The following is a 24,326-nucleotide window of genomic DNA, read 5'->3' on the forward strand; positions in this document are numbered from 1 at the left end:
AATTGGATGGTGCAGATTGCACGCGGCCTCCGTTGAGCAACTTGGAGAGTCCATAGCCGTGACTCCTTCCGAAACCTATTTATGAGTTAGGTCCAAATAGACACGAGCGTTTGTATGTGTGTATGTATGTATGTATGTATGTACTCGATCCATCTATTCACCCATAGCAGAAGAAGAAGAAGAAGAAGAAAAAAGATATTTATGGGTGTCGTGTTGTGACGAGGAGAGAGAGAGAGAGAGAGAGAGAGAGAGAGAGAGAGAGACTTAGGTAGTCTCTGTCACCACTGCTAGTCGCCCCATCAGTTGTTCCTTTTCTTCCTCTGCAGAGCGAGCGAGCGAGCGAGCGAGCGATCATCATGGGTCGTTCACTCTTCTCATGCCTCTCTTCTTCATCGCCCTCTTCTTTAATCTTCTCTTCATCTGCCGTATATCATCCCTGTACTAACTACTACTCTCCTTTTCCTCATTCTTCCGCTTCTTCATTCGTCAATTCCTCTGCCTCTGTATCTACGGCTTCCCATAATACTACGACCACCTTATCTGATAGATGTCAGATTCCGAACGTTTCTGGGCCATGGAAACCCAACAGATGCCTCTCTTTTTCTGCTCTTATGGAAAATCCTGTTCCAGTAAGTACAGCGTAAAATGTCGTATCTTTTTTTATTTCTCAACATTAAATACCTAGAAAGAAGTATGTTTTGATTTGTTGACTTCAATCAGTGGTCTCATGGCATCGGCCTGAAGATATCTGAAGCTCTTGTTTTTGCAATATATGTGACTCTTTATCTGTATGATGTTGTGCCTGAAAATATAAGCATCCTGGTTGGATGGTACGGATTCATTTGACCTAGATCTTAGCTGTTAGTAGATGATGGTATTAGAAATCATGGGTCACCTATAGAAATGATTATGTTAGCATCATTTTTGGATACAGAGGACTCAAGGAGGAATAACAAGTCGTTTTGTTTGTAGGAGAAACACGAAGTTTACACTGTAGGAGAATTTATGACAAAGGTGGATGATCTTTTGTTAGTGAAACCATCTTCGACAGTAGATGAAGGTGAGACTTTTGTTCTTGCCATCGCCATTGTTTATAGCAAAGAGGTCAAATATTTGAATGGTGTTCTTCTACAAGTTCGTTGTTCTGGAAAGATTTAATCTTATCATTTTTATGATATTGTCGTCAAAACAGCTCTCGAATTGCTGGTTCATAATCGAGTAACAGGATTGCCTGTTGTTGATGATGCTGGAAAACTGGTGAGGTGATGAGATTTTCTAATTTTCTTTCTGTTAAAATGTAAGGGATAAATGTAGTATATAGTGCCGGGGCCATAAGCTGACTAATTATTTCAACGTATTTAAGGGCATGAAAATCCAGTAAGATAGGGTACTCTGACTTATTATTGCATAGATGCTTGAATTATTAAACTTAATAGGAATCCAACTTGGTATCAAATGTGATGCTGAAAATTTACTTGACTCTGCAATGTAACCATCACCACATCATGCTGCAAAGTGATACAGTAGCGTCAAGAAACCGATGCATCATTGCACTAGTGCTGTTCTTTAGGCATACATATACTGATCAAAATGAATGGAGGGGCTTTATAATAGCATCCGAATAGTAAATCAATTGCAAAGTAATTTGAAAATTGAGGAGAAAATGTTGTGTGTTTTAGGGTTACCAATGGTACAACATTTCTCTCAATAAGAAGATTACTTTTCTATTTTCTTTAACTCAATAAAAAAATGACATTTTATATATTTTAAACCCTTTCAGGTTGGCTTAGTCTCAGACTTTGACCTACTTGCCCTTGATTCTATTTCAGGTATCAATAAGTTTGTTTGAATTCAGTTTGTTTGATGTGCTATTTGTGTTTATTACCTCGTGTTTAGATCAGTGAGGTGGTGCTGGTAAAATACATCCTTCTTAATGCCGCTAGATTTTTAGTAATTCCCCAAATGCCACTGGTCAACACTGGAAGATACAAAAGAAGAGATGAATTGTCCATAAAATTGCTCAAATTGCACAACAATAAGGGGTTGCATTGACTATATATTACTCAAATAGCATATATAATTGCTCAAGTGGGGTTTGACCTAGGGCATTCAGGAAATAAAGAAAAACCAAGGCATAAATCATTGTTTTTTCTCCATAAAATATAATGTGGTACATGTACAGAAAAAGAACAGACAAATTTTGGCAGGTAAAAGGACATCAGATTCATCGCTTTTCCCAGAAGCAGGTAGCACATGGAAGGTATGTTTGTCGACAGTGTAAATGGGAAACACAAGGTTTAAATTTGTTTTTGCTTCATAAGGATTGACTGATCATGAAGTGTTTTTTGTCAGTAGGCCTTTCGGGAACTTCAAAAACTTATTAGTAAAACACATGGAAGAACTGTGGGGGAAGTGATGACTCCCTCACCCCTGGTTGTGAGAGAAATGACGAACCTTGAAGATGCGGCCAGGTTCGTCTTCTCCTTAAGACTCAAAACACTAGCTTATTTATTCGCTCGTCTGTAGCCTTGACCTTTTCTCACAATAACCCACTTGTATAACCCCATGTTGTTTTGTTCCAGGTTGCTTTTAGAGACTAAGTATCGGCGATTGCCAGTGGTTAATGATAATGGAAAATTGGTATGATTCTTGAATTCAGTGCCCCCAGTCTTTGTGATTTTTTAGTTTAGCAATTGAATTCTAGCAATCTGAGCTTTTTGTATATGGTGTCACAACATACTACAATCTAGAGTTGGATTGTTTTCAACTGCAGTGTAGTTTTGTACACTCATCTCTATGTGTGTGATGAAGGGCATTTGTGAAAATAATGAAAACATGGTTGCATTTGGAGAAATAACGAAAGCCTGGGATTTCTAGTTTTCTTTATTAACCTTCAATAAGGGTTGTCCTGCATGAATATTGTTTAGAATTCTAGTAGTTTACCAATGGTCAATTAATCTTTAGATGAAGAGTCCTCATTCCGATGTATAGATGTGTTTGACAAAACAATCATATATTGTGTAAGTATTTTTACAGTAGTGGGCACTTCGGAGCTTTTCTAGTCTTCATTGTGACTGCTGGCTTCTGACTTTGCAGCTTGGGCTTCTGACTCGGGGAAATGTGATTAGAGCTGCACTGAAGATAAAGCGGGAAACAGAGGGGAAATGAATAAAGTCGAAAGAGTGTTCTTCTGGTGTATATACACATGTTATGGAAAGGCATTCCCCAGCAGAGAGGCTGTCTCTGTGTGGAGTGGCTTCAAAAGGCCAAAATACATTCATATAGAGTTCAAGCCTGAATCAGTATCCATACATTTCAAACAAATGCTCTGTAATGGCATAATTTACGTACACTTTTAAAAGATGTGTTTAAATTAATTGGAATTGACTTAAGATGTGTTGAAACAGTAAGAGATTTGGGGCGATAATTAGTGTGTTTAAAATAACATAATTATGGATAATAAAATCATTGAGACAGACTCCATACATTTACCATCTATATAATAAACAAACGGAGCGCGAGTAATTTTTTGTGAATGCTCATCTCCATTCTCATTCTCTCTCAATATTCATGTATCATTTTAGAATACATTGTTGAGCTATCAACCCTTCAACCAGTATATCCCTTTGTTTTCTGGTAAACACATATATCAACTGGTTTTGGTGCTTGTACACTTGGTCAATGTCAAGTAAATATTCTTTGGGTCAGTCTAGCTTTGAAAATTCCCACCACTTGAGAACATTTTTTGTTGTTAAAAAGGTAGTTAACAGCGCTATTGCAGTGTAAAGCATACTCAATCTTCATTGTGAAGTTGTGAGCGGTATTAATTTGTATAGACAACCATGTCATAATTACTCACTTAAGACCAAAATGTTGATGCAAAATAATTCTGCCAATAACCCTTTGTCATTGGTTTAATTAATATGCTATGCGTTCAAGGGAGACTTTAATGTGGAAGAAAGGCACCATTGCATACACTATTGGGTACTTTGGCTTTGATCATCAGTAATACACATGCCCATGATTTTCCTAGCCAAGTGCCAAAACACTTTGTAATACTAATAAGAATTCATGATTAAGGTCTGAAAAGTCGGTATAAAGCAACATAATCTGATGATATTGACTCTTCTATAGTTATATAGTCATACAATATAGTTATATAACTAGAACATGAGTGGGAGAAGTGAGGATTGAAGATAACAATATGAGTAGGGTTAAGATTAAGCATGACGTTTGAACATTAGCTCCATTATTAATGAAGCCCTGAGGGACTCCTGGGAGAGGCTTATTGGGGTCGTAGGAAGGGTTCACACCATAGATTGCCTGTGCCCCGTCTATGTCATCTGGAGTCAGCTCGGCCTTCACTTCCCAGGTATTGAGGCTGGGATACATGACAGCCTTGACTACGGCCGAGTGTTCGAGGCCGATGACATGGCCGATCTCATGCAATGCCACGGACTGCAAATCGATTTGGTCAGTGCTACTGCTTCTTGCTTCTCGAGGAGGAGAATCCATGACACTCCATGACTCCGCATCGTCGAAATGAAGTTCCGAAGGAGGATTTTGATTGGTGTCAGGGTCGGGTGGCCACACGAGGGCATGTGCGAGCTCGCCGAACCTCCCGTCGAAAGGGCTGCCATCCCCATGCACGTTCTGATAGAACGCGATCTTGATGTCTGCTTTCGAATAGTCGTCGATCTCCGTGAAACTGAGGGGGACGACGGCCGCCCATTCCTTGAAGGCATTGGCGAACACCTCTCTCCGTTCGTGTGCCGATACCTGGGAGGTCTCGTTGACAGGATGGAATGCATAAGTAATGGCATTGCGGTGGGAGGGCGGCCATGTGCCGATGGCGGAGGTGCTGAGCGCGAAATGGTGGAGCGGAGAGAATGTGGGCCGGCGATATGGCCGTGGCCGGACACGGTGGTGCATTAACATGAGGGAGGTTCCATTGACGACATCGTGGCGGCCGCAGCGGGGAGTCATGAGATTGAGGAGAGTGGGGTTGTCCAAGGTGCCCGACACACGGAGGCCGAAGCTTTTCTGGTATAGTTGGAGGGCCGCCAAGGTGTCGGAGTCGAAGTCATCGGTCATCAGCTGGTGCTGTGATGGTGATGGTGGAGGCGGCAGTTGGGTCCAGGTCCAGCCCGGAAAGTAGCCGAAGTGGGCCAGGTATTGCTTGAGGGAGGAGATCCCAGGCTTGGAGTCCCCCAGGCCCACACCATGCAAGCTCCGGAAGTGGGTCCATGGACCATGAGCCTGCGTGGAGGGTCTACCTGGCAGTACGGGCCCCCAGTCTATGGGTCGAGCACTAACCATTACGAGTGTATGAAGCGATATGAGAAGCAGAAGCAGAAGCGGAAGATGAGGATGATGATGAGGATGATGATGATGATGATGATGATGATGAAGCAGAGCTGGAAGAAGAGGAGGAATTGAGGAGGAACAGAGCAAGGGCTGCTGCAGGCGATGAATCTTCATCATCACATCTGCTCTGCTCTGCTCTCTGTCTGTCTGTCTATCGGATGGCGTTTCCGAACTGTTCTCTTCTCTCTTCTCTCTCTCTCTCTCTCTGGTTATATTTCCATACGCAACAACCTAAGAAACGCAAACGCAAGTGTTGATTTGCGCGTGACGAAAACGCAAACGCAAACGCAAATGCAAATGCAAAACGCAGAAAATGATTCATAGATAGATACATAGTGATAGATACACGAAAGGGACCATTAATATGAGCTACAAGTCGGGGTAAAATCGGGTTTATTTCAGTTTTCGTTGGAATTAAGGGCTGGGTGAGTTTTTGCTGTTTTTGTTTGATAGTTTTGGAGTTGTTTCTCTGAGTTTGTATATGTTGATCCCAGTGTGGATTCGGGTAAAAAAAGATAGCGATATATACACGTATACGTACAATACACATACACATGCTCACAAAATGTCAACAATTTTATCTACCAATTGGGCTATACATGTTCAGAGACCAAAATCTCGGAGTTGTACATATACAAACTCCGCACACTACAAACCTAAAAAATCGCAAGATGTAATGTGCAAAAACTCAGAGATCATGGCTCTTGTTCAGAGGATGGCAAGATAAACTCGTAATTTTTGCAGCTATTTGCATTAGAGTCTCTTGAAATCAATGTAAATCTATCACAATGCAAACACGGAACCTTCTTAGTCTTACATATTGACAACCGCCTCTTAGCACCTCTTTGTTGTCTTCCGAGCACCTCTTTGTAGTCTTCCGGTGTGTGTTTTGGTTGTGTTTGGGGAGCTAACAATAAGTTCTTGTGAAATGTTGGGAGTGGCTCCTCTTTTCGCACCAATTTGTTGCTTTTGACCGATTGAACCTCTGGATGCCATATTGGTTGTTGCCGGTGCACCCATAGATGAGAGCAACTCTTTCCCCGATCTACCATGATTTACTTGCAAGGCCCTGGTAATCACAATATGAACATTGGAGCAGGACATTCTACCATAGAGTGGGAGTGGTCATGCTCAATATTCAAAACCAATATCGGGCCTCATTCATAATATACGTTATGTTGTTATCAGTCACATATCTTTCTAGTATCCTCTCAAGCTCTTTAAGTCTTGACCTTTGATCCTTACAATTTGCATGATTCTGGAATCTACCACTCTCACATATCTCGTGTCGTTGTATGTACCATTCTATCACGCTCCCGCCGATGCAAGTGCAAGAGACACTATCCCCGATTAAGACATGTGCAAGTTTGGTAATAAACAAATTTATTCTCCCTCTCAATGTAGTGTACTTGAGAAATTGCTAATGTCTCTCCACAAGATTGGTAGTGTCAACATGTCCATAGTTTAGTCTACCAAACTTGGGCCATAGATTCCTCCAAACACAAGTTTGTCCACACTATCCAGATTCTATATATTGCAAAACCCCAGGTTTGTTTGTGTATTCCTTCCTTATCTCCTCACACATAACATTGAAGGAAGATTCTATAATTCATGCATGAGTTGGTGCACCCTTTGATAGAGGGGGGTTTCTTTGGACATCACTCACTTTGGGCAACAAGTTGTCAACCCATGATCTTTTAGCGTGGAACAAACACAAAAAAAGACAAGAACGTGTTTGTGAGTGTTCCACATTGTGACAATCGAAGATTCATGATTGTAAAGAAGTAGATAAACAATTGTGGGTTAGTTAATATCTAATTCTGTAATTAGTTAACCACATGCGTGATTAAGGAGCAGAAGCTAATGTGTATGTATATGTAGGAGAGGTTTTAGGTTTGGACTTAATGAACACTTATGGGGGATGACTTAAAAAAAATCTTGAGCAACAACACTTTGTATTAATTAGCATTAGTTACAAAAGGGCCCACAATGGGTATATATACATCTTGTGTGCAAGAGTGCACACATAGTCAAAGGGAATGTAAGTACAAAATCCTATTTAAGGGTGTGATAACTTATAAGTAGTGGGGGTATCTAGAGTAACTCCTATTTAAGACTTCACTCTAAACTAGATTCTATTCATGTAAGTTTGTAACTACTAAGTTACATGACAACCTAAATGCTTAAAACTAGTTGAGCTTGACTATCTCAACACGCCCCCTCAAGCTCAAGTGTGAGGTTCAGTGGTCGACAACAGTCGGTCAACTATTATGCTTGTTTGTTCGGCTTGTCCGATCTTCGAGCCGTTTTGGCCTTTCAAGGACCTTTCGGTTGTGCCTTTTTTGTGTCGGCCTTTCCAATCAACAATTTCGGTTCCTCCCCCTCAAGTTGGTGAAGAAGGCTTGGAGTATCAAGTGGTTGAAGGACGAGTGCTAGTGAAAATTGTTGAAGCTTGTCTGCCCCCAAGGCCTCGGTGAGGATATCAGTCGTATGTCTTGTAGTGCCTGCATGTTGGAGATCGATGTCACCATAAATTATGTGCTCCTAAACATTGTGATAATGTGCCTCAATATGTTTGGTTTAGGCATGAAAAACCAAATTTCGGGCTAGCTGGATATTGCTTTGATTGTCACAGTAGATGTGTATCGGTCCGTTTGTCGACTCATTGAAGTCTTTTAATAATCATTTTAGGCAAATTGCTTCACAGATGGCTATGGCAATCCCCGTATACTCAACTTCGGTGCTCGACAGTGCAACTGTCGGTCGCTTTTTGCTGCTCCAAGAAATTGCTCCACTTTCGAGTGAGAAGAAAAAGTCGGATGTTGAGCGTCAATCCGATACATAGTCGGCCCAATCAACATCTTTGTATCCTTCTAGCTGAGCCGACAATCTTTTCTTGTAGAAAATACCCCTATCCATGGTTCCACTAACTTATCGAAAAACTCGCTTAGCACAATTCAAATGTGTATCACACGGTGTTCGCATAAATTGACTAAGGAGGCCGACCGGGTAGCTGAATTTGGGCTAAGTGATTGTTAAGTAGATGAGACTCCCAATTATTTGCCAATACTAAGTTGGCTCACACACGGTGTTGGAAGTTGCGTGCAACTTTAAGGTCCGATTGAGGAGACTTGAGATGGACTTTAGGTTCTTCGTGCCAAGTTTGAATAGTAGGGTCAAGATATAGTGGCATTGTGAGAGTAGGATACCAGTGGTGGTTTGGATAACCTCAATTCCCAGGAAGTAATGAAGCTTGTTCATATCTTTCATCTCGAACTTGTTAGAGAGAACCATCTTAATCCTATTGATTTCAGATATATGTTCTCCCCCAATTACCAAATCATCGACATATATGACAATGAATATTTGGTCACTTATGTTGCTCCTGATGAATAAGGAGTTGTCGGATTTAGACATGATGAAGCCAATTTGGTGAATACCGTGTTATCTTTTGTTGTTCCCTACCGACTAATCACTAAGGTCGATTTACACACACAGGTCGAATGACTTACTCAGAGTCATCTTATCAATAAGACTGTTGTCAGAGACTAGAGTCGGTCGACTCTGATTGCCACTTACTTCAACACTAAAACATATATAGATACTAAATTACTTAATTATCTCGCTCTGATTACCAATACTCTCTATGGTTGACTGTATAGATCACGAGTAAGAGGAAATTCAGATTTGCAATTAACATAGAATACTGAATAACAGTCATGAATACAGTTTAACAACTTCACATAGAATATGCTCTAACTCAAAATTATAGTAAACTTATAGCAATATAGATCGATCATAAATTACAATGCCCTCAACCCTTCTTATAGGTGGCATGAGAGTCTTTTTAAGAATTGTGCAATTGCATGTTTGGCAAGAATCCTACAGTTATACTCAACTAACTGTCCTAATATTTTTTACTTGCCAGCTTAATTATATTTTTTTACTATCCTTTTACATTCGTCTGACTACACACTTGTATGTTTCAAATACCTTTCATTTCAACTACGACTATTACTAAGACTATACTTAGACTATGGCTATACTTTCGAGTAGCTCATCGAGTTATGCTTTGGCTAGCCGATCGGCTCACACATGGCATGCTCGTGGGACAATGCCTTGCATGGTCGAACCCCAAATTTAGGCACCGGTGACATCCTCGTCTTCGTCGTTGTTCTGGTCATCCTCCTTAGGCTTAGCCAAATCGGCTGAGGTAGCCAAATTGGACAAGAGAATGACTGGAAGAAGACCAACTAAGGGAAGACAACCCAACTTCGGGGGGAGCGTCTGAATGAGTGAGCTAGAGCCAGCTAAACATAGGGGCAGAGCTGGAAAGGAGAAGAAAGCCAGGAAGTGCTTAAACTAAGATAGCCAAAGATTGGGTTGAAGACGAATCGGAGACAATCGATTCGGATGAGAGGAATGATTCGGACGAGCCAAATCATATGAAGGTGAGGTGGTAGCCGAAGCCGACACCGATACGGAGGAGCCAATGGGTCGAAGGGCACCAAATCCGCAAAGGCAAGGAGAAGGCCGTCAAGGGCCTTAGAAGCAAACGACCGACTGGGTGGGTAAAGGAGCGCGGGACCGGACGGGTCGTGGAGCGCAAGCAAGGGGGCGTGAAGCTAGGAGAAGCCAGAGTGGAGGACCAGTTGGACTTGACAAACGGAGACCTCAAGTTGAGCTTGAGGGGGAGTGTTGAGAGACAAACTCAACATGGAGCCAGACCGGCTGAAGAAGCTAGCAGGCCGTTGGAGGCCTTTATTCCTATTCTTAGTAATAGGAATATTAAGTACAGTCAGTGTCATATGCCCTTATGTGAGCATTAAAGTACTTGTTAGTGCTTGAGTCAGCCTATGTAAGAGGCTTGTATAAAAGTGCTCATTGAGCACAATTGTATGTACAAAGTGTTATTATTTTGAATATAGTTTTTGTGTCTGCTCATATTTGTCTCTCCCTCTCCCTCTCTCCCTCTTTGTGTATACCGAACCGTTTACAGGTGTCCGGCTTAACCGGTTGTATTCTTTGTGAACAAGCTTCTGCATATGCTAATCTTTTACATACATCAAAAGGTGAGCAAGTTTATATCATCATGTGAAGTCCTATAGTTCTACACACAATAGCGATGCCATAACTAAGACATTGTTCCATCAAGACTGATATTGTAAGTCCAAGATTAGAAGACTTAAACTCAATCATGTTAGTGCACATCAAGGGTATAGTTTCTTGTTTTCTTCCTTATGGAGAATTTGACCATAAGAATATATCTGCTCAATATTTATAAACCAATCATCAAGAAACTCAACCATGCCATCATCATAGCCCCCCGCATCATTATGTTGAGTAGGTGGATTGACATTTCTTGTATGTTATTTCCTTAATCTTTTGTAACTCTTTCGATAATTGTCATGAAGTACCTACATGTAATCTTTGGATAGTGGGGTTAGGTTGTATGCTAGTCTCAAGTGTGTTAAAAAATTAGCCTAAGTTGATGCCTTTAGGAATATACAAGACAATTTTGTTAAACTGTTTAAGAACACATTTGAAGACATTAAAAGAAAGAGGACACGCCCAAATGATGTCAAAAGTTTGTCTTCTCCAAATATAATTAATCAAAATCACACCAACGTAATGATCTAATGGCTAGCATTGTAAGATAGACACTTACATCTTGAGTCATATTCTTAGGTATATTGTCATTATATGTGCTACAAATGTGCAATTAGTTGTATTATGTCTCCATTGCTACTAATGATAAGGATATCTATATTTCCTTGAGGGTATGGTATCTTATCTATATACAATTGTAGATCATATTGGCATTCCATTTCACTTTCTATTAGTGATGCAACATTTGCATAAACACCATATCTTTTTAGGCTTCTACTAAATTGGACTAATTGATTCCATGTAGTCCACGTGTATATATCTAGGCCCACAAAAGGATATTAGTGTAACTTCTTAATGGGGAGGGATATGTACCTCCTTTGTGATGAACAAGCGTCGACCAACTTTGTGAGATATGGTGGATGGGGCGGGGCTATCATATAACAATTACCCAAAAAACTAAAAATTGTTGGCCGGGCAGGACGACCAAAGTATGAAAGGGCCGAAAGATGGCCAAAGTGTGAAAGGATCGTAGGGACAAGCACAAGTCATAACCCAACCAAGTGGGGCCAGACGAGCAACCAATGTGGTGGATCCAGTAGGGTGGAGCTGGCCAAGAACTGGACAAAAGTTTAGAATGTAACATAATGTATGTAAATAACTAGAGAGAGAGAGAGGTAATGGTTCATGCACTTGAGGCATGCAATCTTATAAACAGGGGATCAGTTGTATGGAGTCAGTCCAGATAGTAGATTTCTCTGTTTTGTATAAACGCTACATCTATACTTTTGCATTCGTTTCCCTACTTGTACTGTGCATTGTGTATTGTGTAAGTTGAGCGGTTGAAGCCGACTCAAGTCTAGTTCAAAGTGTATATGTGTATTGGATCACCCGACCAGGTATCGTTTTGTTTGAGCATAACTTTATGTGTTCTATGTACAGTTGCAGTCATCGACGTGCAACCGGCTAGTACTATCCACCCTCAGACCACAAGACATTTGATTCAGATACTTAGGGAGTAAGCATCTGACCCGTGTTATATCGGGAGGGTATAACACAGTTTGGCACGCCCGGTTTGATCTATGAAGACACAACGACCAGAAGCAAGAAGCAGGATGGATGTCAGTATTCCAGATAATAAAGCTTCTATGTATAAAAACGCCCTAACATAATGATTCTTATTGATGGTAAATATATCTTATTAGTTATTTTCATTTAATTTTTTGATTAAATACTTTCTTGTGGTAGGTGTTGTTGATGTTGCTGTTGAGGCCATTGATGTTTCTTCACTCGAAGCCATTTCTGCAGACCTTCCGGATCGACCTATAGAGAATGCTTAGAGAGAAAATGGATATCTAGGATTGTTTTGGCTTTGATACCATGTAAGTATTCCAGATAATAAAGCTTCTATGTATAAAAACGCCCTAACATAATGATTCTTATTGATGGTAAATATATAGGTACAATCTTGGAAATCAGTTACATATGAACCTTCACGGTTCTTGAAGTAAAAGAGTTACATGTGAACCTTCATGGTTCTTTATTCATGCTAAAGTATTTTCTAATATCCTAATATATATTGCTTACATTAATAATGTTCTAACACCCCCCGTTAAGGTAAGCAATTTATTTCTTCTTAGGGTTTAGTAAACTAAGGCCAATTTTAGAACAACACAACCAATGCTTTTGGCTTGAGACAGGTTTCGTTAAGAAATCAGCCCACATGGTGGTTGTTGAAGTGTATTGTAAAATCATCTCTTTAGTTGCTACCAATTCTGTTATAAAGTGATGTCGAGCTCTAATTTGTTTGTTTTGATCTGTGATCTTTGGGTTTTCAGCTAACTTTATACACGATTGATTGTCACAATAGATCTTCATTTCCGAGAGTTTGAAAATGTCAAGCTCTTCAATAATTGTCTTAATCCAAATTCCTTCTTTGGTTGTGAGAGCTGCTGCTACATACTCTGCTTCAGTACTTGACAATGCCACCGAAGTTTGTCTTTTACTTCACCATGCTATAGCACCTCCAGCAAATGTGAGGAGCATACCAGAGGTTGATTGAGAGGTATCGATATCCCATCCTCAATCAGAATCCGTCCAACCTTGTAGGGGAGCATGAAGCCATCCGTTGAGCTAGGACGAATTTTGGAATTGGAAGCTGCAGTAGGTAAGCACCATGTCTTTAGTATGTTGTAGGTAGTAGAGAACCCGCTTTAGGGTTTGCCAATGTGCTATTCTAGGATTTTTCATAAACCTAGATAGAAAACCAACACAAAAAGATAAATCTGGTCGTGTACAACTTACCAAATACCTGACACTTCCTAAAATTTGGCGATATGGAAGTGATGCCATGATTTTCTCGTCCATTATAGTTTGTGGACTATCATTAGAAGATAGTTTTCATGGTACTGTCATTGGTGTTTGAATAGGTTTGCAATCTGCCATGTCAAATTTCTTTAATATATCTTCCACCAACTTCTTTTGTGAAAGAGTGAGAGTACCTTCCATTCTATTTCGAGTCACTTTGATACCAAGGCAAAACTCCATTGGTCCTAAGTCTTTAACTAGAAACTTCATTTTTAGTTGGGAGATGGTCTTCCTCATAGCATTAATTGAATTTGAAGCAATAGGAAGGTCATCAACATATACACCAAGAAGTATAAAAATTTTACATTCCTTTCGGATGTATAAATTTGGTTATGCCTGAAGACGTTTGAATCCAATAGATTCAAGGTAAGTATGTAGCTTCAAATGCCACATTCTAGGTGATTGTTTGAGACCGTATAAGGATTTCTTGAGTTTGCACACATGATGAGGATTCTTTGGATCTACAAAGAAAGGAGGTTGCTCCATATAAATTTCCTTATCCAAGTCGCCATGAAGGAAAGCCGTTTCTACATCAAGATGGTGTAATTCTAGGTTTAAGCCAGCCCTTATAGCAAACATAAACCTGAGCGGAACTGCTTTAAGAGTTGGGGCAAAAGTGGATGTGAAGTCAAGGCCTGGAACTTGTGAAAACCCTCAAGCAACAAGTCGTGCCTTGTGTCGAAGTAGGGCTCCTTGTGAATCAAATTTCTTGGTCAAAACCCACTTGTTTGAGATGACATTTCAGTTTTCTGGAGGTTTAACAAGTTCCCAAGTGTCATTCTTTAGCAAAGTATCAATCTCAAGTTGCATTGCTTCTTTCCACTTGACACTATCCAGTCCATGAATGGCTTCTTCAACACTAAGAGAAAAATCATCGTCATCAAGAATTTCTAAATCATCTTGTGCAAAATCCACTTCGGGAGAAAGATCAGCCATTAGTGCTTGTAATGGTTCAGTGATCTCCATAATTTCTTTCAAGCTTCTGAACTTAGATCTCCTTGTGGGAAGACGAGGGTAAGCATCTTCATCATCAAGTGATTCAAGATCAAGATTTGGCTCGAAATGGGAGGAAACGGAGGAAACATTTTTAGGAGATGTAAAATATGTATTAAAATGGAACCCTAATTTTGAATCAGAGGGAGAATGCCAATATTTTCCTGAGTTTTCAAGATTTGTTGTAGAATCAATTGCTTCATAAGTTGAGTAATGGGATATTGGTTCACCATCATTTCTGATTGTTGTGTCCTTATTGTTTACAACTGAGAAGGGTGTCGATGCAGATGCATGATCCATCGCTGGAATTGTAGTGGAAAATACGGGACCTATTGTTGTTGTTTGTCCTATCGAAAGCACCTTTGGAACTGTTGATGTTATCGTAGGTGTTACAGTACGAGATGTACGGGTGATTGATAACTGTGATAAGTGAGGGTGAAAGATGTAATGTGTGGATATGTATGTGTAATGTTATACGATTATGAGTGTGAATGTAAGTGTGAGTGTGGTGATCGCCAAAAGGTGTTGTATGTTTTAGGGTTAGGGTTAATGGTAATGGTGATTGGTGATGGAGATGACGAAGATAGACATGGTATAATAATGAAGATAATGGAGAGTATGATGGTGAGAGAGATCATGAAGATGTTGACAAGCATTGAGAAGCATTGCGGGGTGGGGGGTGGTGCCTAGAATGGCTCCACCATCCTCCCAAGGGGGTTCAACGTTAAGGGGAGGGAAGAGAGAGATATGATGAGAGAGAGAGAGAGAGAGAAAAGAGAGAGATTGAGAGAGAAATGGTTCTTCTCTTCATTCATTCCCCATGAGGGGTTAAATAGGTACAAAGGGTTAGATACACAAGGGTGCAAGCCCCTTGGGCATTCACACCTAACCACTCACTCACACCTCTTTGTATCCACCACACTCACACTTACATTCACACTCATAATCGTATAACATTACACATACATATCCACACATTACATCTTTCACCCTCACTTATCAGAGTTATCAATCACCCGTACATCTCGTATGGTAACAGTAGGAACCTTTGTTGTTGCCATCGGAATTGTCGTTGTCGTTGTTGAAACTGCTGGTTGTTGCCACTCTACTAATGTCATTTCAAGGTTTGTGTTCTCCTTCATTCTCAGAGGTTCTTCAATATGTCTTCTTTCTTTTCTCAAGTCATTTCCATTGTTCACATGCAATTGATTTTGCATGTCTTGCATTTCCATTTTTCCATGTGACAATTCACTGTTGTAGAATAGAGCATCTTCATCAAATGTCACAAACCTACTGAATATAAACATTTGATTGCTAGGATCAAATAGTTTGTATCCTTTCACACCTGCAGCCTCACCATATACTACCATGATACATTTCTTTGCATGTGGATCCAACTTCTTCCTTTTCTCTTGTGGTATGTGACTATATGCAATCGAACCAAACACTCATAAGTTTGAAAATTTTGGTTTATGTCCAAACCAAACCATGTATGGCGTGTGGAGACCTAGCACTTTGTGTGGTGATTTGTTTTGTAAATAGCATGATGTAGCTACTGCCTCTTGCCAAAACCAATGTTCAAGTCCTGCCACTTGCAACATGCTTCTACTTGCATGTAGTAGTGTTCTATTCTTTTGTTTTGCCACTCCGTTCTATTGTGGGTTGTGTGGTACATTGAACTCATGTCTGATGCCATGTACATTGCAGAAATTCTGCCATTCATTTGAGACATATTCCCCACCATTATCTGACCTAACGCTGTTGATTTTACTTTGACATTGGTTTTCAACGATGGATTTATAATAGGTAAAGGCTTGGAAAGCTTCAGAATTTTTCTTTAAAAAATAAAGCATGGTAAATCTACTAAAGTCATCAATGAATGAAATGAAATAGTGATTACCGGAAATAGATTTCTTTTGGAATGGACCACACAAGTCTAAATGTACTAATTGCAACTTTCTTTCAAATCTGCGTTTGCTGAGGGGAAATTTCTGTCTCATTTGTTTCCCATAAATACATCCTTCACAAAGTGCAAGGTATGTAAATGGTTGTGTTGGCATACCCTCTCCAAGCTTATGAATTTGACATGTCTTCATGACTCTTGGATGTAGATGTCCGAGCTGATAATGCCATAATAAAGTATGATCAACTTGAGGGTTTCTTGAGGCAATGTGTGCTTCAATTGGTGTTTTGTCCATAGCTTGAAGGGGGTAAAGTCTTCCATGTTTGGGAGACACTATCTTTACAACTTGTCCTGATGGTAAGGTATATTTGATAATTGCACGGTTGTAATGAAATTCAATTATTGCACCATTTGTCATGGCTTCACTTACAGACAACAAGTTCTTTGCCCAGCCAGGAACATAGTATACATTGGATATACTAATCGTTTGATCATTGTCTATTGACAGATGAATTGTTCCCTTTCGTAAAGCCAACTTGATTGCATTATCACCAAAGCGAACTTCCAAAGGTGTAGGAAGTTGGATGTAATCATGAAGAAGGTTTCTACTATGGGCAAGATTATGGGTTGCACCTATATCAAACAACCATAAATTTTCCACATTGAAGTTTTGATTGGTTGCCACAAATGCTTGGATAAAAGGGTCAATATCTTCTTGTTGGTTTTGTACTCAGGTTGTGTGAACATGTGCTGAGTTTCTTTTACTCTTATTCCTGTAATCATATTGCTTCTTTCTATAGTCTCTTTCCATGTGACCCACCTTACCACAATATCGACAAATGATTTGAGAGGAAATACTAAGGGCACCTGATTTTTTAGTCTGGAATGATTTTTTATTCTGGACCTTGTTTCCATCATGTATAATTGGTATGTTCTTTGTGTACTTGTTATTGTTTTGGAATTTGTTTCTATTAAAATGACCTCTTTGATACTTCGTCGCAACAATCATTGCCATGTGTGGATTGTCTGAGACATTTTGAGGCTTTCTCCTTCGAAGATCTTCCTGCTTCATCTTGGAGATGAGATTTTGTAGAGAAAGTGTTGGATCAGCCCCATGGATCACTATAAATGGGCCCCATGAAGTTGATAAGGCTCCAAACATGATATCTATCTTCATTTCTTCATCAATCTTGTTGCTCGTTGAATATGTTGTATCATATGCAGATTAATATTTGTTGATGAAGGTGTCAAGTGAGTCATCCACTTGCATTTCCAAAGTGACAAGGTAATGAAATGAAAGGACTTTGGTGGTTCGATCTGATGATTCGTGATGTTCTTTAAGAAGATCCCACATTTCTTTAGATGACTCAAGGTGTTTGACAAGATCGACTTGTCTATCTATTAGATGCATGATGATTTCAGATCTTTCATGTTCCATTCTGTTGTTTCAGGTTCTGTGGTTGGTTGTTCGATCTCACCTTTGATTATTATAAGTAGGTCCGTTTGTTGTAGGATGAGTTCCATCTTTAATTTCCACATCCTGTAGTTATTTTCATTTAATTTTTTGATTAAATACTTTCTTGTGGTAGGTGTTGTTGATGTTGTTGTTGAGGCTGTTGTGGTAACATAATGATTCTTATTGATGGTAAATATATAGGTACAATCTTGGAAATCAGTTGCATATGAACCTTCACGGTTCTTGAAGTAAAAGAGTAACATAATGATTCTTATTGATGGCAAATATATAGGTACAATCTTGGAAATCAGTTACATATGAACCTTCACGGTTCTTGAAGTAAAAGAGTAACATAATGATTCTTATTGATGGTAAATATATAGGTACAATCTTGGAAATTAGTTACATATGAACCTTCACGGTTCTTGAAGTAAAAGAGTTACATGTGAACCTTCACGGTTCTTTATTCATGCTAAAGTATTTTCTAATATCCTAATCATAGAACGTAATATTCATGTTCGTGCAAGCATTCAAACGTTTGAAAACGAACACGTTTGAAAAGGGAAAAATACGTACTCCTTTTCTTATTTTCATTTTTTTGTATATATATTACAAATTCATCTCACCTTAGTGGTAACAAGACGTGTTGCTATTGTTCATGTGTTGGGTTCAATTTTCGATTTCCACATCTTCCTTTTAGTTAGTACCATGTCATATCAAAATTTTATGTTAGTGTTATTTTAGATTTTTCTTTTTGTTTACTAATTTTGTTGTTGCAAGTGGTAAGTTGCCATGCTACTAATGTTTGTTTTTTGGGTTCAATTCCCAACTTTCTCATATCCTCTTGTTAGTGTCATGGCAAAATTTTATGTTAGTGTCATGTTCCTTTTTTTTCTTTTACTTTCATTTTTTGTTATTAGAAATTAGCTCATCTTAATGGCAAGTTCTTATGCTACTATTGCCTATGTCATGTTTTCTTCATATTCTCGAATATACATTTTATGAGTTTTTTATCGTTTCTTTTTTTCTTCTTTTTCGATCTTTCTTTGTTATTAGAAATTAACTCACCCTCGTAGTAAGTTGTTATGCTACTATTGCCTATGTCATGTTTGCTTCATATTCTTGAATGTACGTTTTATGAGTTTTTGAATGTTTGATTATAATTTATAATGTCATATTTGATTCAATCTCTTTAGTTCATACTCCTTTTTTTGTAAAGTTCTAAAGTGAGGATCAAGACAAGACATCCCAAAGGTATGCATGTGATACAATGCAAATATTGCAACCATACTTATGTTGGTGGTTCACAATGGATTAGAGTCCACTTATTGGAATTGAGAGTGAATCAATATATAATATAGACCTTGGTCAATCCAATCAAACTTGTCAACCCAATCCAACTTTGAGATAATTTACCACACGCGTATGATTGAATCATTCTCGAATGCGAATGCACGTATGATACGTATGGTTCATTCTATGATCCTAATATATATTGCTTACATTAATAATGTTCTAACAGCCTGAGCATAGCTTTATGTGTTCTATGTATAGTTGCACTCATCGACGTGCGACCGGCTAGTACTGTCCACCCTCCTACCACAAGACATTTGATCCGGATACTTAGGGAGTAAGCATCTAACCCGTGTTATATCGGGAGGGTATCACACAGTTTGGCACACCCGGTTCGATCTATGAAGACACAATGACCAGAAGCAAGAAGCGGGATGGATGTCATCTAGCTGAAGTGGGAATGAAGAAACAACGACACATCCATCTAGCTGAAGTGGCAATGAAGGAACAACGAGACGCAACGGACCCCGCACTTGGTCAGGATCTTGACGTGTAGAAGAAGAGCTTGTGACGGAATCGGTGCTTCCGAAACAACCGCCTCAAGGCCTAGAGACTGATTCAGTGGTGTTGGCCGGCTTGGAAACTATGAGCTGCAGTAGTGCCGAGTTTGACTAGTCCGAAAATCCTCCACAACACTCAAGAGATCGAGACAACAGCCCTCACCAAGAGGAGAGTTAACAATGATCCAAGAGGAGAGGAGAGGAAGACATGATGTCATACCCTTACAACAACGAGGCCGATGCTGAAGTGCATGTGCGCGCTTTTCTGACTATGTCGCAAGCCAACCACGTATCACAACGTCTGGCCGCAACCAACACGAATGCGTCAAAGATCGTTGAGTTCAGCTTATCGCTGGAAGGGCAAGCGGCGAATTGGTATTCACCGCATGCCCTGGATGAGTTCCAAACCTTCCCGCAACTTAGAGAGAAAATCTTACAATTGTTTCATTGGCGAAACCCGCATTGACAACTGATGAGTCAATCTATGCGGCGTATCAAGAACCCCAAGAGTCGGTGCCACAATTCATCATCGCTTTCAAAATCTTAGGCGGCAGTTGGCGCGCTCGCCTCTAGAATTCTTGACGACGTTCGAAGAACCTCGACGAACCACCCTAGCGGTACACACTCGAGCAGTGCGAGTATAACCTATTGAATAAAGCAACTACCCCAGTACTGCAAATCGAGCCGCAAGACGATCGGATATGGACCAAGGACCGTCTTTGGCGATCGGCCCGTTCAAGATGATGGCAATCAATAAAGCAGAAAATCAAGAGACAATCTACTCTTGATCGTAATGCACGGATAGAGAAGGATGAAGGAGGAGTGCACGAGAGGAATAAGGGGTGAATGACAAAGGGATTCAATTGATACAGCAGGGTGGAGATTACAAGAGGAGAGAGAGGTTAATCTCTGCAACAAAGAAAAGGGGTAAAAAACCACACAGAGAGAACACAGACACTCGCTCTCTCACACTCACTAACTCACTCTCTCTCTCTCTCTCCCCACACAACTAAGTGGAAGACCACTTTTGGCCTTTTCACACTTAGTATGTATCGGGGATACATGTATAACAATCTCCCACTAAAAGGCCTAAACTAGGAGTAGAAATAATGGAAGGTTGACCTGTATAAGACCTAGACCTATACCTCCCACCTGATGGGCATGTTACACAATGTACACAACAAGTGTGTAACGTAAGGTACTAAGTAATGCCCGTCAAGTAACAACAATGCTCCAATGCATCTTGTGGTAAGGCCTTAGTCAATGCATTTGCAGCATTTTCGCGAGAAACAACCTTCTCAAGGCTAATACAATCATTAGCTATGCATTCCCGAATGAAATGGTACCGCACTCCAATATGTTTGGTCTTCGCATGATATACCGGATTCTTAGCCAAAGCAATGGCACTTTGACTATCACAAAACAGTTTGGGTTACATGTTGCGGTATACCCATGTCACTAGCTAATCGAGACAGCCAAACCGCTTCCTTACATGCCTCACTGGCTGCAACATACTCAACCTGTTGTTGACAATGTGACACAATCTTGAAGACGAGATCTCCAAGCAATAACACCTCCCATAATCTAAAAGATGTGCCCTGAAGTAGATTTCCTACTATCAGCGCATCCGACATAATCTGAATCTGTGTATCCAATGATAGAGGCATCCCCTTTGCCTAAACAAAGGCACTTATCCTTAGAGCCACTCAGATATCTTAGTATGAACTTGACAGCATCCCAGTGTTTCTTATCAGGGTTTGACATGAATTGACTTACGGCTCCCATTGCAAATGCAATGTCTGGTCTAGTAGCCACCATGGCATACATAAGACTCCCAACTGCGGATTGATAAGGAACCTTGGACATGAATTCCTTGTCCTCATCAAATGTGGGGCAATCACATGTGCTCAGTTTTACATATGTAGGCAATGGAGTGCTCAACGGCTTTGCATTCTCCATATTAAACCTCTTGAGCACTTTCAATATGTACTCAGCCTGAGACAAGTAAATGCATCGCTTACTCCTATCACGAGTAATACGCATACCAAGAATATGTTTTGCATCTCCCAAATCCTTCATGTCAAAATTCTGGCCCAAGTTTTTTTTCAACGAGGATAACTCACCCTTGTTTTTACCAACAATAAGCATGTCATCAACATATAGTATCAATGTAATAAAACTCCCATCTGAACAGGTTTTCGTATAAAGACATGCATCCTCATTGCTTCTAGTATATCCTTGAGTCTTCATAAAAGCATCAAACTTTTGGTACCACAATCTAGGGGACTACTTAAGCCCATACAAACTCTTCTTGAGTTTACATACCAAATGTTCTTTTCCCGAGACTTCATGACCTTCAGGTTGTTCCATATAAATATCCTCATCAAGATCCTCATGCAAAAAGGTGGTCTTCACATCCATTTGGACTAATTCCAAGTTCTGATTTGTAGCCAATGAAAGCAACATACGCAATGTAGTCATCTTAACTACAGGAGAAAAAGTTTCATCAAAATCAATTCCATGTTCTTGCTTGAAACCTTTGGCAACCAAACGTTCTTTATACTTTGGGGAAGCATTATCATATGTATACTTGTACTTGTATACCCATTTGCATGGCAATGCTTTCCTGTCCTTTGGCAAAGGTACTAGATCCCAAGTACCATTTTTATAAATGCTATCCAATTCATTTTGCATGGCACGCTCCCACTTAGCATGATCATTGGCCAAAATAGCTTCCTTATAACAAGAGGGTTCACCACCATCCGTTAACATCACATAGTCTGTGAGCTTAGTAGGTGGCCTAGAGACACGAGTAGATCATCTCATTAGTTACTGAATTGGAGTCGGACTATTTTCAGGTTGTACACATGCATCCTCATTTTGAACATCCTCATATGGGTGAACATTTATAGGACTGTTTAGCATCGGTGTGGGGTTATCCTTTTCCACACTAATAGAGGGTATAACATCCTGAAATGTCACTTTCCTCACTTCCACTTCCTTAATTGGTTGTTTATGCATAATCTTTTCGTTGAAAACGACATCACTACTTCTGACTATAGTGTGCGTTTCAAGATCCCACAAACGATATCAAATTGACCATCTATGCCATAGCCAAGGAAAATGCATTTCCTTCTCTTAAAATCTAGTTTTTGCCTTAATTGTTTTGGAACATGAACATATGCTTCACATCCAAATACCCTAAGATGATCATAGTTTGGGGTTTTTCCTGTCCACAACTCTTGCACCGCTTTCAAGCTTTTGGCAGTGCTGGGTGATAGATTTATCACATGGACTGATGTCCGGACTGCTTCAGCCCAAAAACCTTGTGGCATATTTGCATGATGCAACATAGAAACAACCCTGTCCTGGATGGTTCTATTCATCCTTTCTGCAACACCATTTTGTACTGGAGTGTAAGGGGTAGTAAACTCTCTACGTATGCCTCTAGAATCACAAAAATCTCTGAACTCATGAGAGGTATACTCACCTCCATTATTAGAACGTAAAACCTTAAGCTTTATACCCTTTTCAGTCTCAACCGAGGCAAGCCATTTTCTGAAAACAGAGTATACATCACCCTTTTGTTTTATGGGATACACCCAAACATTTCTTGTGGCATCATCAATAAATGTAATAAAGTACAAAGCTCCACCCAATGATCTGGTAGGTATAGGGCCACATACATCCGTATGAACTAGATCCAAGGGTTGAGTAGACGAATCAGAATTAATATTCTAATGCACACTTCTAGTTTGTTTACCATATTGACAATGCTCACAAACTGAAAAATTTGAAAATGATAACATAGGTAAATAGCCAAAATGTGATAATCTTTCCATTCCAGTACGAGACATGTGACCTAAACGGCCATGCCAAATACACGTCATAGGTTGTTCTGTGACTATCAAAAGATGCTCCTTTTGATGGACAACTAAAGGATAAAGTGAACCAACTTTGTTCCCTTTAGCAATAACCATATTTCCTTTCGTAATACGAAAGGACTGGGCAGCAAAAATCACTTTAAAAACAATGTTATCAAGTTGTCCAACAGACATTAAGCTACGAGTTAGCTCGGACTATACCAAGTGATTTAGCTTCGTATCGTGTGAACCACTCTCTATGTGGAGTCACATGAAATGAAGCACCAGAGTCCAACAACCATGTATGAGCAAACGCATGAGCAATATTAGTCTCAGCATAGGTAGCATCATCATCCATGACCAAGATGTCAACACCATCATTGCATGCAACATTTATTTCCTCTATTTTCAACGAAGATGATGAACCAACCAATTGTTTAACATGCCCATCACCATGAGTTTTACTCTTTTCCTTTTCTTTGTTCTTCAAGGCATAACAGTCTTTCTTAATATGACCCTTCTTGTGGCAATAATGGCATTCCACAAGTCTCTTCCTAGACTTACTTCTACTCTTGTCATGATTTCCATGACTATTTCTGCTTTGGCTTCTACCACATTGCTGGTTTTTACCATAACCAGAATCTCGAACATTATATGCATCTCCAACTTGTGAGGAAACCATAGATTTCCTACGTATTTCTTCACCCAATGGTGCTCCACTTATGTCATTATACACCAATTTCCCATTTGGTAAACTAGCACTAATAGCGGTGCAAAATGTGTCCCATGAGCTAGGCAATGTGCATAGCAAAAATAGCTTTCAACTCATCATCCATGGTCATTTTCTGAGATTGCAATTGCGACCATAATGCATCAAACTGATTTAAATGAGACGCAATACTATCTGTATCCTTCAT

General features: G+C 39.8%; 2 protein-coding genes across 2 annotated transcripts; one reads left to right on the top strand and one right to left on the bottom strand.

Annotated features, from left to right (window-relative positions):
• Nucleotides 1–238: 238 nt before the first annotated feature.
• LOC147856071 (CBS domain-containing protein CBSX2, chloroplastic-like) lies at nt 239–3,390 on the top strand. The gene is made up of 8 exons (XM_087329755.1): nt 239–629; nt 973–1,060; nt 1,193–1,257; nt 1,781–1,829; nt 2,208–2,260; nt 2,356–2,471; nt 2,583–2,640; nt 3,097–3,390. Exons 1-8 carry the CDS (start codon nt 357–359, stop codon nt 3,166–3,168), a joined length of 774 nt encoding a protein of 257 aa, XP_087185881.1. The 5' UTR covers nt 239–356; the 3' UTR covers nt 3,169–3,390.
• Nucleotides 3,391–4,155: 765 nt separating this feature from the next.
• Nucleotides 4,156–5,319, bottom strand: LOC147856072 (metalloendoproteinase 5-MMP-like). Its single transcript, XM_087329094.1, has one exon. It carries the CDS (start codon nt 5,317–5,319, stop codon nt 4,156–4,158), a length of 1,164 nt encoding a protein of 387 aa, XP_087185220.1.
• Nucleotides 5,320–24,326: the final 19,007 nt, after the last annotated feature.

Source organism: Azolla caroliniana, unplaced genomic scaffold (genome assembly GCF_043228905.1).
Source record: "Azolla caroliniana isolate FFs.n. ecotype wild unplaced genomic scaffold, voAzoCaro1.0.p SCAF_13, whole genome shotgun sequence".
Taxonomy (NCBI): domain Eukaryota; kingdom Viridiplantae; phylum Streptophyta; class Polypodiopsida; order Salviniales; family Salviniaceae; genus Azolla; species Azolla caroliniana.

Bases quoted from the DNA above. Each gene is read 5' to 3' on its own strand.
- LOC147856071 (XM_087329755.1), top strand. From the start codon at position 357: ATGGGTCGTTCACTCTTCTCATGCCTCTCTTCTTCATCGCCCTCTTCT. The intron at 1,830-2,207 runs GTATCAATAAGT...AAATTTTGGCAG, and splicing joins TGCCCTTGATTCTATTTCAG to GTAAAAGGACATCAGATTCA. The intron at 2,261-2,355 runs GTATGTTTGTCG...TTTTGTCAGTAG, and splicing joins AAGCAGGTAGCACATGGAAG to GCCTTTCGGGAACTTCAAAA.
- LOC147856072 (XM_087329094.1), bottom strand. From the start codon at position 5,319: ATGGTTAGTGCTCGACCCATAGACTGGGGGCCCGTACTGCCAGGTAGA.